The sequence below is a fragment of the Microcebus murinus genome, chromosome 2, assembly GCF_040939455.1.
Source record: "Microcebus murinus isolate Inina chromosome 2, M.murinus_Inina_mat1.0, whole genome shotgun sequence".
Lineage (NCBI taxonomy): Eukaryota > Metazoa > Chordata > Mammalia > Primates > Cheirogaleidae > Microcebus > Microcebus murinus.
Genome location: NC_134105.1, coordinates 104,778,442 through 104,794,356, shown reverse-complemented (window position 1 = coordinate 104,794,356; position 15,915 = coordinate 104,778,442). Strand labels below are relative to the sequence as shown.

Here is a 15,915-nt window from a genome sequence, read left to right as displayed (position 1 = left end):
CCCCAAACCCCCACTCACCACAGCCTGGCCTCTACTCACAGTGCTGTGGACTTGGTTCCAAAAGGCTTTGAGAAGCTCCCAAAGAAACTCCACCCCAAATCCTTGAGGACCTAAAGGGAAGATTCTGGCTTCTCTCCAGAGTCCCACCTACTATAGGGACAGGACAAGAGGACCCTGGAGTGGTAGGTAGTAAGGTCCCCCAGCAAGAAAAATGCAGGGATGTCAGACTGAGACGGACAGAGCAAGAAGCCTGAGGGAGTCCTGGGAGGAAAAGACCTCCGTTTATGCATTTCATTGAACAAATATTAATTGAATTCCCACTGTGGACCAGGCACTGTTTTAGGCCTGGGAGTGCAGCCCCAAGTCCTCTAGTAGAGAGGGGTATCCGAGAAGGCCTTTGGGGACAGATCTGAGAAGCCTTAGGACTTCCTTCTGCTCCCCTCAGACCTTGCATCTCAGAGCTGAAAGAAATGCCCCTTTCCCCCAGGACGGTGTCCACATGGACGCGTGTGCCCGGCCTGCCTTCTCACAGACTCTCCAGGGCTCGAGGCCAGCCAGGCTGAGCCAGGCAACCAAGTGGCTGAAATTCAATCCCAGTGGTGGCTCAGCTGTAACCACAGTTCTTGCCTCAGGGAAACCTGGCTGTGACCAGAGAAGGCAGAGAAAGTGACCTTCTTGCCACCTCCCCTCATGACCAGAAGTGTGGGCACATATTTTGGTGCCCTGGAGAGTCCAACCTTGACTGAGGCCAGCAGCATCCAGGTCTGGACAAGGGCGGGTGGCAGACAGTCTGTTCCAAGAGGCAGCACCCTGGTGGGAAGGCAGACGTGGTGAGAGCACAGGCGGCTGCTGCCTTGAAGACGAGGACTCGAGTCATAGGGGCTGAGGGCGAGCTCCTCCTGTCTGGCCATTTGCAGTGCAAACCTCAAAAAGGTCTTAGTTTCTCTGAAACGATCTCCTCTTCTGTACAGCAGGCCGAATCATGTCTGCTGCGCCCAGGCTGGGGAAGGGAAACCCCTGGCCCATGGCTTGGGCTCAGCAAAATCCAGTTCCTCTCCTTTGCCAGTCACGCACACATGACAAAACACATGCACCCCTGATCTGCACCCGATCCCTGCCCAGGAGGTTGGGAGACCACTCTCCTATGGATGGGATGGAGGACTCATTATTGGAGAGTGGAGTCCTTTCCAGAAGATTTCTCAGGGAAGGAAAGGAGCACCTCCCTGGGACTTTTCCAACATTCCCAGCTGGGTAAATGTATACTGAAGTCTACCCTGCACTTTGAACTGGCAGTTGCTGACCGGGGACTTTCTTTATAATCACAAGTCTTGCATCTCGCCCATGGCCATATGTGTCTCCTCCATTTCTGGCCACTTTCTGAGAGGAGGCAAGAACCAAGACCTCCCTCCATCTGGCCCCTCCAGATCTGAGGATCCGCTTAGGGCCTGGCTGAAAGCAAACAGAATCAATGGAAGCAGGAAGAATGAAAGTCAGATTTCCAGTGGAACCTCCTGTCTCAATAACAGGAGAAGAATGTCTCAGGTAACCCTAGGTATCTTCTGGACAAAGAAAGTGAGATGAAAGAGGTGAATCGAGAGCCCAGGGTCACACTGCCTGTAATGGCTGAACCATGAGCAAACCCCAGGTCTCCTGACTCCCAGGCTGGGGTTCTTGCCAGGCCCCTTCAGCTGACTCTCTTGAGGGAGAGAAAAAGAGGGAGGTGGAGAGAGAAAAACGGGAGAGGAGGGAGCTCGCCTCCCTCTTCCACGTGCAGCCCAGCTGGCTGCCTCCCAGCCTCCCAGGCTCTGGGGAGTTTTCCAGCCTCTCTGGATGAGAACAATCCATCTTCTGCCTCCATCGCCTCCCAGCAGCCCCCATCCAGACCAAAGCCGAGGCTCGACCCAAGTTGAGGAAATCTCCCATCCAAGTTCCTGCATCCCGAGCTCCCCCCATCTCCAGTGTCAGCCTGGGGCCTTCCCCACTGGATCCCCATCCACAGCGGCCGCTGGCAGAGCCTGGCCTTCCAGCCCCCCAACACCTGTCTCTGCTCTCCCAGCCTCAGAGGTGGGGGCCCAGGCAGCTGAGCTCCCCTCTGAGGCCCTGCACGTCACACGGGCACCTGGGTCCTATGCCATGGGGACGTGGGAGTGAGGCTGAAGTGGGGGGTGGGGGGCGGGATGTGGCGCTGAATGCTGGCCGCAGCTGTGCTTAGAGAATGGGGGCTTTGATAACTTCTGAAAAGGGCTAGGAAGCATGGGACCCCAGCCCAGGACAGGGAAGGGCCAGAAGTGGCTGGGCTCTGAGAGCTCCTGCAGCCGCCAGGGAGTGGGGAATGGGAGGGGAAGTGGGGCAGTAGAGAGACAGCAGTGGGACCCACGGGGTGAACGCCACCATGGGAGAGCCCCTGCTGCATTAGCAGGAACCACTGTCCCTCTGTGCTGGTCAGACCCTTGCTTTGAGAGGTGCAAATCCATGTGTTCAGAGGAGACCACCAGCCTGTTGCTCAAAGAGCAGCTGAAGGAACTGGAGGGCTTGACCCTGAATACATCCACATCTACCTCTTGTGACAAAGTCTGTCTCACCAGAAGGCTCCCACAGCTCCTCTCCCTGCCTCCTGCTGGGGAAAGAACACTCGCTTCTCTGTGATGCTGGGGCAGCTATTAGCCTCTCTGAGCTTCAGTTTCTTTGCCTGTAAAATGGTAATGACACTTCATTGTATCGTTTTGATGTTGGAACCATGTACATATTGTATACAATTAAATTACAAAATTAAATTAGAAAAAATTAAATTAATTGTAGATTAAAAAGAAGAAAAGTGAGGCAATTCCTAAAAATCTAAAACAGACTGAAACAAATGTACCTGACTGTATATATGAAGTTGGAGCAAAATCACATAGAAGAATTTTCTTTCAAGTGATTACAAAACTCAGCATCTTGACTATGCATCCCCAGCCCTCTAAGAACCAATGGAACCATGAATAAATTTTAATTTGGGCATTATTATTTTGAGCATTATTATAAAGCACTATTTATCATGATAATGCAATAAATAATTATAGTAATGGTGTTAGAAACCAAGAATTTTAGTTTAAGAAAAAGAAAGTTAAGCAAAAACTGCTAATGTTTCATTTGAATTGGAAATATCAGCATGAACTCATGCTGCTGAAAAGGCTCAGAAGCAGTGACAACCCAGTAACAATGAATACCTTTTGTGTCCTGATTGTGGTCTCTAAATAGCACTTCCCACTGAAAGGAACAAGCACTCTTTGGAGAAATTCCAGGTCTGGGGCTTGAGAATGGGGAAATTATAAAACTCAGGTCAGGGGCATGTCAAAGGATGGATAAAGATGAAAGAATTTCAGCATTAAAATAAATAGTGACTGTAAGAGATTAAAACACATCAAATATATAAGAAGTCCATGAGTTCATAATGATACTAAAAGACAAAATCACTGATCATCACATTTGGACATTGGTGGAGCACCAACTCAAGCTTTTAAAAATTAATAAGGTATAGCAGGCTGGGCGTGGTGGCTCATGACTGTAATCCTAGCACTCGGGGAGGCCAAGGCGGGAGGATCGCTTGTGGTCAGGAGTTCAAGACCAGCCTGAGCAAGAGTGAGACCCCATCTCTACTAAAAATAGAAAGAAATTAATTGGCCAACTAAAAATATATAGAAAAAATTAGCCAGGCATGGTGGTGCATGCCTGTAGTCCCAGCTACTTGGGAGGCTGAGGCAAAAGGATTGCTTGAGCCCAGGAGTTTGAGGTTGCCGTGAGCTAGGCTGACACCATGGCACTCTAGCCCAGGCAACAAAGTGAGATTCTATCTAAAAAAAAAAAAAAAAAAAAAGTATAGCAGATCCTGCTGGTGCCACCACCCATATTCCCCCAGCACTCAGCTTGGCAAGCCAAAGGCTGCTTGCTGCCCGGGGACGGTTTCCAGTCTGTGGAGGTATGCCTGGCCTGAGTGCCCCATGAGTCCAAAGCTCCAGAGAGTTAATGCCCCTGGAAACTGTCCCCCAACCAGTGACAGATAGGGAGCTGGTCAGCTAAAACCCCAGCCCCCTCATCCTTCAGGTGCGACATCTCTGAGGCAAGTTCTACACTGTCTCCCAGAGCCCCCCAGCAGTCTGCCTGCGCTGCAGTTGCCCGCAGCCACAGCCTGTTCAATGGCTCACCCTTTATTGGATTCCTTCCCTCCCTTGTCTCTCATACCCATCAAGATCTGGGCATTTTCAGACCAACCGAGTCACGAGAACACATGGGCACAGCAGCAATCCAAAATAATACATTTATGATTGGGTGTGAGCACGTTCAGAGGGCACGAATGAGCCACACGAGCAGGTAGCCCAGACCCCACATTACCTACCTCTGTTGCTCCCATACCTCTCTCTCAGCTTGTCCTGTAGCCTTGGAGGGATTTCTCTATGACCAGGCTGGAGAGGAGGAGAAAACCCAGGCCTGGTTCGTGGATGGATCTGTCTGACATATTGAAATGAACTAAACAAATTCTGCCGCTCTATAGCTCTGCAAAAGAGTGGGCTTGGAAGACAGTGTGAGGGGTAACCCTCCTAGGAGGAGGTTTCAAGCAGTGCACTGACTGTCTACGCTGCAGTGAGAGAGGTGGCTTGAGGTAAGGTCATATGTTGGACTCCTGAACAGTGGCAATGGCTTGGTTGGTTGGTCAGGGGCCGGGAAAGAGCAAGATTGGAAGTTTGGAGATAAGGAAATCTGGAGAAGAGGTGCACGGATGAACTTAGAAGAGCAGGCACAAAGTGTACAAATCTTTGTGTCGTATGTCAGCACCATCACAGAACATTCACTGCAGACTAGGGAGACAGAAGGACTCCAGTGGGAACAGCCAGCCTCTGTCATGCCAGGGCTTGCACGGTGGGCCCATGAATGGAGCAGCTGTGGCAGTAGACATGGAAGCTGTGCACGGGCCTCCACCAGGGGCTGCCTCTCATCAAGGCTGATCTCGCTGCTGCCACTGCTGGGTGTCTGGCCTGTCAGCAGCAGAGACAGATGCTGAACCCTCAACATGGTACCAGCTCTCAAGGACACCAACCAGCCACTTGGTAGTACGTTGATCACAATAGATCTCTTTCAGTCTAGAGGGAGGAACGGTATGTGCTCGCTGGAATTAGTGCATATTTTGGATATGGATTTGCCTTCCCTGACCAAATGTCTTGGCCAGCACCAATATCCAAAGGCCTTAAAGTAAATGATTTACCCTTATGACATCCCTTATAATTATTTTTATTTTTTAGAGACAGGATCTGGCTCTGTCACCCAGGCTAGAATGCAGTGATGCAGTGACAAGATCACAGCTCACTGCAGCCTCCAGCTTCTAGGCTGGTCTTGAACTCATGGCTTCAAGGTGAGCCTCCTGCCTTGGTCTCCAAAAATGCCAGGATTATAAGTGTGAGCCCACAGCACCTGGCCTCAAAATACATCACCTCTAACCAAAGGGACCTACTTTATAGTGAAGGAAATGTGACAATGAGCATATGACCTCAGGATTCACTGGCCCTACGATGTACCACATTACCTCGAACCTACCAGCTGGTTAGTACATTAGTATGGCCTCTTTACAGCACATCCAAAGCCACTTGGAGAAAACATCTGCTGGGGTTGGGGTGCTGTCGTTCAAAATGCAGTGTGTATTATGAGCCAATGGCCATTACATGGTTCTGTATCCCTGCTAGCTAGAAATCACAGGCAAAGGATCCAGGAATGGAAGAAGGAATGCCCCTCTCACCATCAGTCCTAGTGACCCACTTAGGAATTTGTGCTTCCTGTCTCTATACATTTAGGCTCTGCAGGATTAGAAGCCCTGCTTCCTGAGGTGGGGGAAATGCATCTCCCAGAGATCACAGTAAAGGTACCACTAAATCTAAGGCTATAGCAGCCACTGGGTCATTTTGGGTACCTTATGCCAATTGACCATTGGGCAAAGAAAGGAATTATAGTGGCAGAGATATTTGATCTTGATTATCCCATGGGCAGGCAGGGCAATCAGCCACCGCCTTGAAGCATCAGTGACAGGACAGACTGGACTTAATGAGACACCCAGTGGCTCTGAGCAGTGCAAAGGGTGGATTGTAGCTGTGACCCATATCCTTCAGCATTCGCCTCTGCAAGGAGAAGGCTTCTTTGTGAACATCTGTGACTCTGCCTAAGGGCTTTTTTTCTGGCAGTGGGAGCATGTTTGTGCTTAGGGCAAGCCAGGACTTCGAGAGAGTTAATGCTCCCAGAAGGAGCCCTGAACCAACAGACAGAGTTAACAATAATACTCTAGTTTCTCAGATCGCAACCTGGTAAGAGAAATGGGGGGAAAAAACCCAGTTTTTTTGTTTCTTTGCCCTTCACATGGGATTCTCTGAGGCAGCTTCTCCACTGTCTCCCAGAGTCCCCAGCAGGATTGAGCCCCAGTTTCCCACCTGCTCTGTGACATACCTGTAACTGACTTCCTTCCCTTTCCTGTCTCACTTCTCCACCCCTCTCCCAGTGCCTCTCAGCATCACTTCCCAGATAAACTACTTATACTCTTAATCCTCACGCAAGATCTGCTTTTAGGAAACCTTACCTAAGACAAATGGGAGAGAATCAAGCATTAATCCTACCTTTTCAGAATAGGTTATATGTCAGGGTAACAAAACAGTTGTTGAGAGAAATTTTTCTTTATAGGTGATTTACAACTAATAAATGAAGAATGGAAAAATTAGAAAAATCTCCAATTTGGAACTCCTAATGAAATAATGAATCTAGCCAATGATCATCAGCAACCATTCGATAAAAAATTGAAGCTGGGCGTGATGTTGTGTCCCTGTAGTCTCAGCTGAGGATGAGGAGAGAGGTTGAGGAGAGAGGATCACTTGAGCCCGAGACTTTGAGACCAGCTTGGACGACATAGTGAGATCTTGTCCCCTTGGGCTCCAAAATTGATAGGGGTAGTGGGTTGAATGGTGGCCACAAAAAGATATGTTGATGTTCTGATCCCCTGGAATCTGTGAATGTTACCTTATTTGGGAAAAGGACCCAGAAATCTAAACGGCCCTCCTGGTACTTGTGGGTGCTGGTGCTGTTCATCAAATATTTGCAGTTCTCCTACTTCTAAGAAGTAAGATTGCTCTTTCTTGCCCTCTTGTGGTTGGGCAACATGACTAGTTGTTCTGTGGATGAGTTGTGAACCATAGGGAAAGATGTCACCTCTGGGGGAGAGCTATTAATTGCCTGTAAGACCCTCCAGAACTCTTTTAAGCCCTGAGATTTAGGAGCTGTTTGTTATCACAGCATAATCTAGCTGATCTTGATCATTAATAACCATCATACAGCAAATGAAATATTTGTGCCACTTCCTAAACCTTGGTTTTCTCATCTTGGTTATGGGATAATAATGTCTGTCTCTTGGGTTTCTTTCTTTTTTGAGACAGTCTCACTGTGTTGCTCAGGCTAGAGTGCTGTGGCGTCAGCCTAGTTCACAGCAACCTCAAACTCCTGGGCTCAAGCAATCCTCCTGCCTCAGCCTCCCAAGTGCTACTACAAGTCCCCAAGTGGGACTATAGGCATGGGCCACCATACTCAGCTAATTTGTTCTATATATATTATTTTTAGTTGGCCAATTAATTTCTTTCTATTTTTAGTAGAGACGGTGTCTCGCTCTTGCTCAGGCTGGTTTTGAACTCCTGACCTTGAGTGATCCACCTGCCTCCACCTCCCAGAGTGCTAGGATTACAGTCCTGTCTCTTGGGTTTCTTATTAGAGTTAGTTGAGACATTACATGTACTCCATGGATGCATGTAATGCCTGGGTATTCCATGTCTGGTACACATAATAGGCACTCAATAAATGGTACCTATAATAATAATTAACAATTATTATTATAGCAATAACATGGCAACAATGGTAGTGATTACTACTGAGGTTCTTACCAAGTAGCCTGTAGGACTGGTTTGCTGTATGATGGTTAGTGAAGATGCTGTACATTCTGTCATTCCCTGTCTCTTATATAATGTCCCATGGGATGAATTGTCTTTAGCAATTATAGTAAGAACCCTCTGGGAAAGTATTAATCATTTTGCAGCATGTATCAAACACCATTAGAATGTTCATATCCTTTGCCTCACTCATTACCATTACTAACCCAGGCTTTTTGTGCCGTAGGGTTGCTTAAACAAAATCTATATTTGAAAAAATGAATTAATAACATTAGAATTGCTAGTTTGTTTCCTTTAGCCATATGTTAAGAAAGTTACAAAAAAAACAAAAAATGAAAGTTACTAGTCTAGTTCCTCCTTTTGCCTTGGTGGCCATGGTGTTTGGTGTTTGCCTCCACCTTCTTCTTCCCTGGGGTTAATTTCCTGCCCATTGTAACAACAGTATGATTTTCCTTCGTTTTTTTTTTTTTTTTTTTCTGAGACAGGGTCTTGCTGTGTCGTCCAGGCTGGAGTGCAATTGCCTGGGCTCAAGCAATCCTCCTGCATCAGCCTCTGAGTAGTTGGGACTACAGGTATGTGCCACCACTTGCGGTTAATTTTTCTTATTTTTTGTAGAGACGGGATCTTGCTATGTCACCCATAAGCTGATCTTCAACTCCTGGCCTGGAGTGATTGATCCTCCCACCTCGGCCTCCCAAAGCTCTGGGATTACAGGCATGAGCCCCTGCACCTGGCCAACACTTCAATCTTTCAATCTTTAATACTAGTCCCCGCAAACGCTTCTGGGAGACCGGCACTATACAAACACATTTTGAAATATGTTTAGGTCCATCTTATATTTGTTCTTTGGAGCCCATAGGGTGGGCCTGGGGGTATGGAGCGCTCCTGGCAGATTCGAGCTAGAGTAATCTTAGGTGAGTGTGCGGCGCCCCCGCGTGGCGCCTGGCGCAACAGCAGCCTGGGTTCTCAGGCGTGAGTGCGGGCCAGGCAGCCCAAGGCGTCTCCGACTCGCTCCTACCGCCGGTCGGTGCCCGCTGTCACAGCGCCCCTAGTCCGCTGGCCCACCCCGTACCTCGTCTTCTAGGCGCGTAGTTGGCACGCTGGGTCCAGGTTTAGCTCCCTGACACACACTTACCCCCGCGCCTCTCAGCGCTTACAGCTCCGCCCAACACACAAGGTCCCCAAATTATTTTATTGCTGTATTCAGAGGTCAGTTAATACCCCCGGGCGCCCCCCCACGCCCCCTAGCGGTGGCTGCGTCCTCTGCCGGGGGCTCGCGAACCCCGCGGGTCTGGATCCGCGGGTTCGAGGCTCCTATCCGCACCCCGCCGCAGGGGGCGCCACCACCTCCCCTCCCCGACGCCGGACCTGCCGGGGTCGGTGGCCCGCGGCCTCTGGCTGTGGAGGCAGGTCTGGAGCGGCCGCTCGGCGTCTGGCGGGAGGCTTGCGGGAAAGGGGCGGTAAGAGACGCCGCCACAACGAGGGGGTGCGGCAGGCCCCTACTTCTCGGCGTAGCAGTAGGTCCCGTAGGTCGCCTGCTGGGGTCTGGGGAAGCCGAAGCTGCGCACCCCGGGATCGGGGAGGCCGCCACAGCGCGGCCGCGGTGTGGTGATGGGGAAGCGCACGCTGCCGTCCGCCAGCCAGCCGCCGTCGCACTGGTCCAGCCCCGAGAACTTCCAGGCGGCGTAGAGGTGCCCGACCTTGGCCACCACGGCCCCGCGCCGCCCGCACGCCGCGTGGGCTTCAGACAGAGTCAGCCGCCCCGGCACGAAGAACACTTGGCCTGGGGACCGCAGCTTGTCACCGACCGGCCCAGAATAGAGTGGGGCGGGGCGCGGCGGGGATTCAGACTCCGGGCGGCGGGGTGGGGGGGCAGGCCTTCATCGGAGCGGCCCCAGCTCGGGCAGGAGGAGCGCGAGACGCGAGGCGGTGGGGTGCGGGTGGGGTTCCCGGAGGCGCCTGGAGCCTGGGGGGCGGGCCGATGGCGGGGCGGTTCCTTGGAGAGACGAGGAGACCGCTCCCTTCCCCCCAGCCCCCAGTCCCCGTCCGAGCGCCGCTCGCGCGCCCTCACCCGCCAGCGCCGAGGTGAAGCAGAAGGCGTCGTAGCGGTCGCGCTTCCTGTCGCGGGGCCCGTAGCTGCGGATGCCGGGCCGACCTCGGCCGCCGCACGGAGCGCGCGCGGTGAGCACGGGGTAGCGCACCGAGCCCTCGAGCAGCCAGCCGGCGTTACACCAGTCCAGACCCTCGGTCCACGCTGGCGGGAGAAGGAGGGGTCGGGGGTGACAGGCGCCCCAGGCGGGAGCCAGACCCCGTGCTCGCCCGGCGCCCTCGTTGGGACCGTGGGACAGCGGGAGGGGCCTGGGCGCTGCTGGGATTCGGCCGCTCACCCTGGTACAGCTGGGCGGAAGTGGCCAGGCGTCCGTCCTGCTCCTCGCACGCCTGCTTCGCCTCGTAGTAGTTGAACTGGTACCGGCCCCGGCTGGGTTGGTACGGAAACACCACACCTGGGGGGTGGCGGAGAGCCTGGGAAGGGCCAGCAGGCGGGGCGGGAAGGGGAAGGAAGGGCGGCGCAGCCTAGGAGAGGGGGTTCGGGGGACCCCAGAGGGGCGGGGGAGATGCTGGGAAGGACCCTGGAAGAGCCCGGGCGAGGCGGCTCCACCCTAGCTAGAAGGGAGCGGGCGGGAGCGGAAGGGCCTCACCCTCCAGGCGCAGGGTCAGCGCCACGCTCTCGTCCTCGATGCCGTTGATGAGCTCGCAGCGGTACCGGCCCTCATCCTCCAGGCGCACGTCCGCGATGACCAGGGAGGCGTCTAGGCGATGCCCCCTCCGCATCCTGGCGCGTCCTCCCAGGGGCCCGTAGCCCCGGGCTTGCAGGCCGTTGGTGATAAGGATCAGCGTTTCCCGGAGCTCCCCCGGCTCCACCTTGCTCCAGCGCACCTTGTAGCTGGGAGGCGAGGTGCCCAGGACGCAGGGCAGCGTGGCCGTAGCCCCACGATGAGAGTGAATGACCTCGTGGATGGGGGGCAGGAGGTAGTGGGGGCCCGGGTGGGATGCTGAGCAGAGGGGGCCACAGTGGCAGGTACCCCCAATCCTCATTGCCCCAGTGCCCATCTAGATCCTGCCCCCTAAATTCTTTCCCCAGGGTCCCCCAACCCTCTCCTCCATTGGCCCCTCACCAGTGACTCTCACTCCCTGGGTACCTCCAACAGCTGCCCTTTTCCCTTTCCCCACTCCGGGTGTCTCTCCCCCAGTGTTCCCCAGTCTCCGGCCTCCCCTCCCATCTTACCTGGGTCTCCCTGGGCTCTGTGGAAGACAGTGCAGGCCCAGGGGAGAAGGAAGAGGCAGAGTGTGGGGAGGGTGAGCCGACCTGGCATGATGAGGGTCAGCCCAGCGCGTCTGCAGGGCACAAAGGGTGGGCACTCAGGGTGGGCACGCCTTAGCACCGAGGGAAAGGGGTGGGGCAAGAGCAGGGATGGGGATCCATTCCTATCAGGGATTCCTAGAGGCGACTGTCCAGCTGGAAGCCATGGGGGCAGTAATAGGGGCTGGTGACAAAAGGCAGGTCATGCGGGAGGCAGCGACAACCCCCCTTCCTCTGTCACATTCCTTCAGTCAGCAGGTGCTGACTGGGCCTCTCCTCTACCTCTCCCCTCTCCTCCCCTCTCATCACAAGCGCTGCTTCCCGAGCTTGCCATCTGCATTGCCAGTGTCCATCTCTATCCTCTCCTACACCCATTCTCCTTCCTGAAGCCAGCGTCGATATGATCCTGTCACTCTCCGGCTTGAAACAGTGACTCCCAGTTACCCTGAGGATAAAGTCCAATCTCCTAAGCACAGCTTCCAAGGCTGTCTGTCATCCAGCCTCCCCCATCCCCTTCACCACCCCTGCCCTCTGCATGGTGCTCCGGACATTCTAGGCTTCTGGCAGTTTCCTAAACAGTCCAAGTTGGAGCTCACTTCCTCTTCACAGGCATTGGTTAGGGCTGTACCTCCTCTGCTCTGGGAAACCTTTTCTCATCCCCCAGTTTGCACACTGTAATGTACCAGATCTGGGGACTTTTTTTTTCAGAAGTACTACTGTTCACACCTAAACTAACACTGTAAATTTGAAAGTAATGCATATGTACATGTAGACTATATCAATGAGGTTTTTCAGAACCTATAAAGTTAAAAAGCATTAAATTATAATGTTATTTTTAAAACTATTTCAAATGCAATTATCTGTTTCCCTATAGTAGTTGATTCCCCCCCCCCCTTTTGTATTGTATCGTTCATATCACCTTGACGCTTTGTTTAAAATATTGGGCTGAGGACCCCTTGACTTGGTTTTATTCATTTTCCAAATCTGGCTCCTCTACCTCCTGATTGCATGACAAGTTACTTAACCTCTCTCTGTCTCTGTGTCCTCATGAGTAAAATGTGGAGAGTAATATCACAGCTGTCTTACTGAGTAGTTGGGAGGAGTAGATGAGTAAGATATTTTAAGCAGTGCCTGATATGTAATAAGTGCTATGTATGTGTTAGCTATTATTTCCAGTTCCCAGCATAGTTTCTTGCACATAATTGGTGCTAAATAAATATGTGTGTGTTTTAATGAATGAGCTCACATTAAAGACTTCTGGGAAGAAGAGACAGGGCACAAGGAGAGGGAAGGAACACCTTGAAGACTAGCCAGATATCTAAAGTGCTGAGGCCAGGCGCAGTGGCTCATGCCTGTAATCCTAGCACTCTGGGAGGCAGGCAGATCTCTCAAGGTCAGGAGTTCGAAACCAACCTGAGCAAGACCCTATCTCTACTGAAAACAGAAGGAAATTAATTGGCCAACTAAAAATATATAGAAAAAATTAGCCAGCCATGGTGGCACATGCCTGTGGTTTCAGCTACTCGGGAGGCTGAGGCAGCAGGATTGCTTGAGCCCAGGAGTTTGAGGTTGCTGTGAGCTAGGCTGATGCCATGGCACTGTAGCCTGGGCAAAAGAGTGAGATTCTGTCTCTAAATAAATAAATAAAATAAAACAAAGTGGCTCGTTGTGGTGGCTCATGCCTATAATCAATCCTAGCACTCTGGGAGGCTGAGGTGGGCGGATTGCTCCAGGTCAGGAGTTCGAAACTAGCCTGAGTGAGACCCTGTCTCTACTAAAAATAGAAAGAAATTAATTGACCAACTAAAAATATATATACAAAAAACTAGCCGGGCATGGTGGTGCATGCCTGTAGTCCCAACTACTCGGGAGGCTGAGGCAGAGGGTTTGCTTGAGCCCAGGAGATTGAGGTTGCTGTGAGCTAGGCTGACGCCACGGCACTCTAGCCCAGGCAACAGAGTGAGACTCTGTCTCAAAAAAAATAAATAAATAAAACAAAGTGCTGAGCTCCGTCGTCCTGCATATGAGGACCAAAGACCAGGTTGCAGTAGGAGAAACAGAGGTTAGGCACAGAAAGAACTTCCCAATGGTTAAAAGTGAAAGTATGTGGGACAGGGACAAGAGCAACAGAACCACTTCTTTACAGAACTTGGTCAATAAGAGTGATTGTGGGAATGGAGCTTGATTCAGGGAAAAGTAAGAATGATAGCTAGCATGAACATTTTTTTAAAACTTATTTTCTTTACAGTACTTTGAGTTGCTGTTTTAAAGATGGACATGCTTTACGTTTAAAGCACCTGGTACTGCTCTAGGCACTTTGCATGTATACTTCTGTATTTCCTCCTAGCAATCCTATGAGGTAGAAACTATCATAAATCCCATTTTAGACATGCTGAAACAAAGATGCACACACGTTAGGAAACTAGTTACACAGCTAGTAAGCTTTGCTGGGATTTGAATCCAGATCTGACAGTGAGGCTCAAGCTCTTATAAACACTGATCTATATTTCAAAACAGGTGCACACGACTCATCTTCATACCTCTTGCAGAAGAGTCAGCAGCACCGAGGCCTACCTGTTAGAAGCTGGTCTCTCCACAGAGATGGAGGGAGCAATGCTCCGCAGCGTTTCGTCCTGCTTCAGGAAGAGGTTCTGGATGAGGTGTTGCCTGGGCTCCTGGGATTTCCAAGCACCTGGGACTTGAGCACTTGATCAACACAGTTGCTCCTTTTGCACCTTTGAGGAAAGGCTTCTGCTTTGTACTCCAAGAAGATACTGCAGTGCCAAGAACTCTCCCCTATCCATCAGTCCACTAAGCCAGGCTAAGTGACTGGTGTCCAGCCCTGTGACTGTATCTATGGAGCTCACTTTCACAGGGGAAGATGCTGGGTTTGGGAAGAGGGGTAGGAACACATGAAGGGGGGTGGAGTAAAGGAAGCAACCCAGGAATGATTACCTGGAAGAGTGCAGAAAGTAGGGTGCCTCCTTGCTTCTAGATGCCCTTGGACCAGAGAGGGGTAGATTGGTGGATGTGAGGGCTTTGGACCGATGGGGATGGGAATGAACTCAGAATGTGGCTCAAAGACCCATAACTGCCAAGCTCCAGCTGCCTCCACATTTCCATATGGGTCTCATCTAAGCAGCACCCCCTGCCTCCCCTTCCTCCCAACAGAGTCCTCACCTCTGCCCTCCAGTGCCTGGGTGTGCATTGCCTTTGGAAAGAGGTTCTCAAGGTGGAAACCAGACTTCCAGGACTTCTAGCTGCTTGAAAAACCTGACCCCTTCTGTATAGCCACTCTGTCTGTCTGTCTGTCCTTTCCTTCTCTGTTCCCACCCCATCGGAAGCACAATTTCCCATTGTCTCTGTCTTTTCTTCTATTGTTGGTTAACAGGGCCCCTTTCTTCATCCTGTGGGTAATGGCAACGAAATGTCAACAGCTGGGGATGTGGGATGCAGGACAGGCTGGCACATACCACCGGAAAAGGGGCCTGGGTGTGGAGTGGGCTCAGAGCAGAAACTGACATCCCCAAGAAGAAGAGAAGGGAATGAGAGGGAGAGCGGATGGTGAGAAGGTTGAAATGGGGTCTCTCTCAATACTTCAAACTGCCAGGCTCTGTAGAGATTTTGTCCGAGGCCCGGAGGATGGCTGGGCTCCATGGAGGGCAGAGGGAGTGGCCAGTGTTGCAATAGGAGAGATGGAAATTAGACAGTGAGGATGATATCTCTGTCCCTGGGAAGGAACAAAGGAATTTCTGTGGATAGAGGCACTTTGGAAATCTCCCCAAAAGAGAGGTCATCTTATCTGTTCCCCAATTTTCCACCTCTTCCTGCAGCATAGATGGATAATCTTCTTAGTTTAAAGTTCTCTGAAGAAAGGTGTCCTTCATCTTCATGAGTGGAAATTCACAAATCTCTCTTTTTAGGAAGTTGTCTAAACTCCTGTTGGTTTTTTTTTTTTAATTTTTCGATTGCGGTATAATTTACATACCAAAAAAGTTCATAACATGTACACAGTAAAGCCCCCTCCCCAGATCATGAAATAGGATGTTTCCAATAATCCAGAAGAGGCCCAATTCTTTTTTGTTTGCTATCAATACAGAGAGAAGACTCCCCTCACCTGCCCTGCCAATAGCCATTTAGAAACATTTAGAGCTTTCGAGGGGGCATGGGCAATATATGTAACCTTAACAGTTGTACCCCCATAATATGCTGAAATAAAAAAATAAATAAAATTAAATTAAAAAATTAAAAAAAGAAACATTTAGAGCTTTCAATTGAGTTTTAGCCCTCTTTTCTCTCTCCTGAGCGGACCCATGGCAGTAGCTTCCTGTTATTAGAAGCACACACCTTCAGAACTGGAGGGGACCTCAGGACACTGAGCTTCCTCATTTACCAGATGAAGAGGAGGTAGAGAGGAAGGTGACTTGCCCCAAATCACACCCAATACTGTTGTTGAGTCAAGTCTAAAAGTTTCTGCTTTTTCCCCGATAACTTCTTCTGCTCCTCTCTTCGGTTCTCCAAATCAGACAAGCTCCATGTTTTCACTTGGGCCACACCTAATAACAGGGAGCTACCCCAACTCTACTTTTTGGGGATCCGATTGACTATCTT

General features: G+C 51.1%; 1 protein-coding gene across 4 annotated transcripts; it reads right to left on the bottom strand.

The window, feature by feature from the left end:
- Positions 1 to 8,211: 8,211 nt before the first annotated feature.
- On the bottom strand, positions 8,212 to 14,865 carry HAPLN2 (hyaluronan and proteoglycan link protein 2). Of its 4 annotated transcripts, none has more exons than XM_076000243.1 (7): positions 14,485 to 14,748; positions 13,879 to 14,039; positions 11,230 to 11,339; positions 10,643 to 10,810; positions 10,331 to 10,447; positions 10,015 to 10,197; positions 8,212 to 9,726 (listed from the first exon to the last, which is right to left on the bottom strand). In XM_076000243.1, exons 3-7 carry the CDS (start codon positions 11,315 to 11,317, stop codon positions 9,443 to 9,445), a joined length of 840 nt encoding a protein of 279 aa, XP_075856358.1. In that variant the 5' UTR covers positions 11,318 to 11,339; positions 13,879 to 14,039; positions 14,485 to 14,748; the 3' UTR covers positions 8,212 to 9,442. The 4 variants fall into 4 exon arrangements, with proteins under 4 accessions (XP_075856358.1, XP_075856357.1, XP_012623170.1 ...); XM_076000242.1 differs by lacking the exon at positions 14,485 to 14,748 and adding an exon at positions 14,778 to 14,865 and having other exon boundaries at positions 8,780 to 9,726; positions 10,643 to 10,996; XM_012767716.3 differs by having other exon boundaries at positions 8,780 to 9,726; positions 10,643 to 10,996.
- Positions 14,866 to 15,915: the final 1,050 nt, after the last annotated feature.

What these genes read in the sequence shown, in the direction of transcription:
- HAPLN2 (XM_076000242.1), bottom strand. Translation starts at nt 11,317, where the DNA reads ATGCCAGGTCGGCTCACCCTCCCCACACTCTGCCTCTTCCTTCTCCCC. An exon ending in CAGAGCCCAGGGAGACCCAG is followed by an intron (nt 10,997 to 11,229) that starts GTAAGATGGGAG and finishes CCCTCTGCTCAG; the next exon opens with CATCCCACCCGGGCCCCCAC. An exon ending in TTCCGCCCAGCTGTACCAGG is followed by an intron (nt 10,198 to 10,330) that starts GTGAGCGGCCGA and finishes TTCTCCCGCCAG; the next exon opens with CGTGGACCGAGGGTCTGGAC.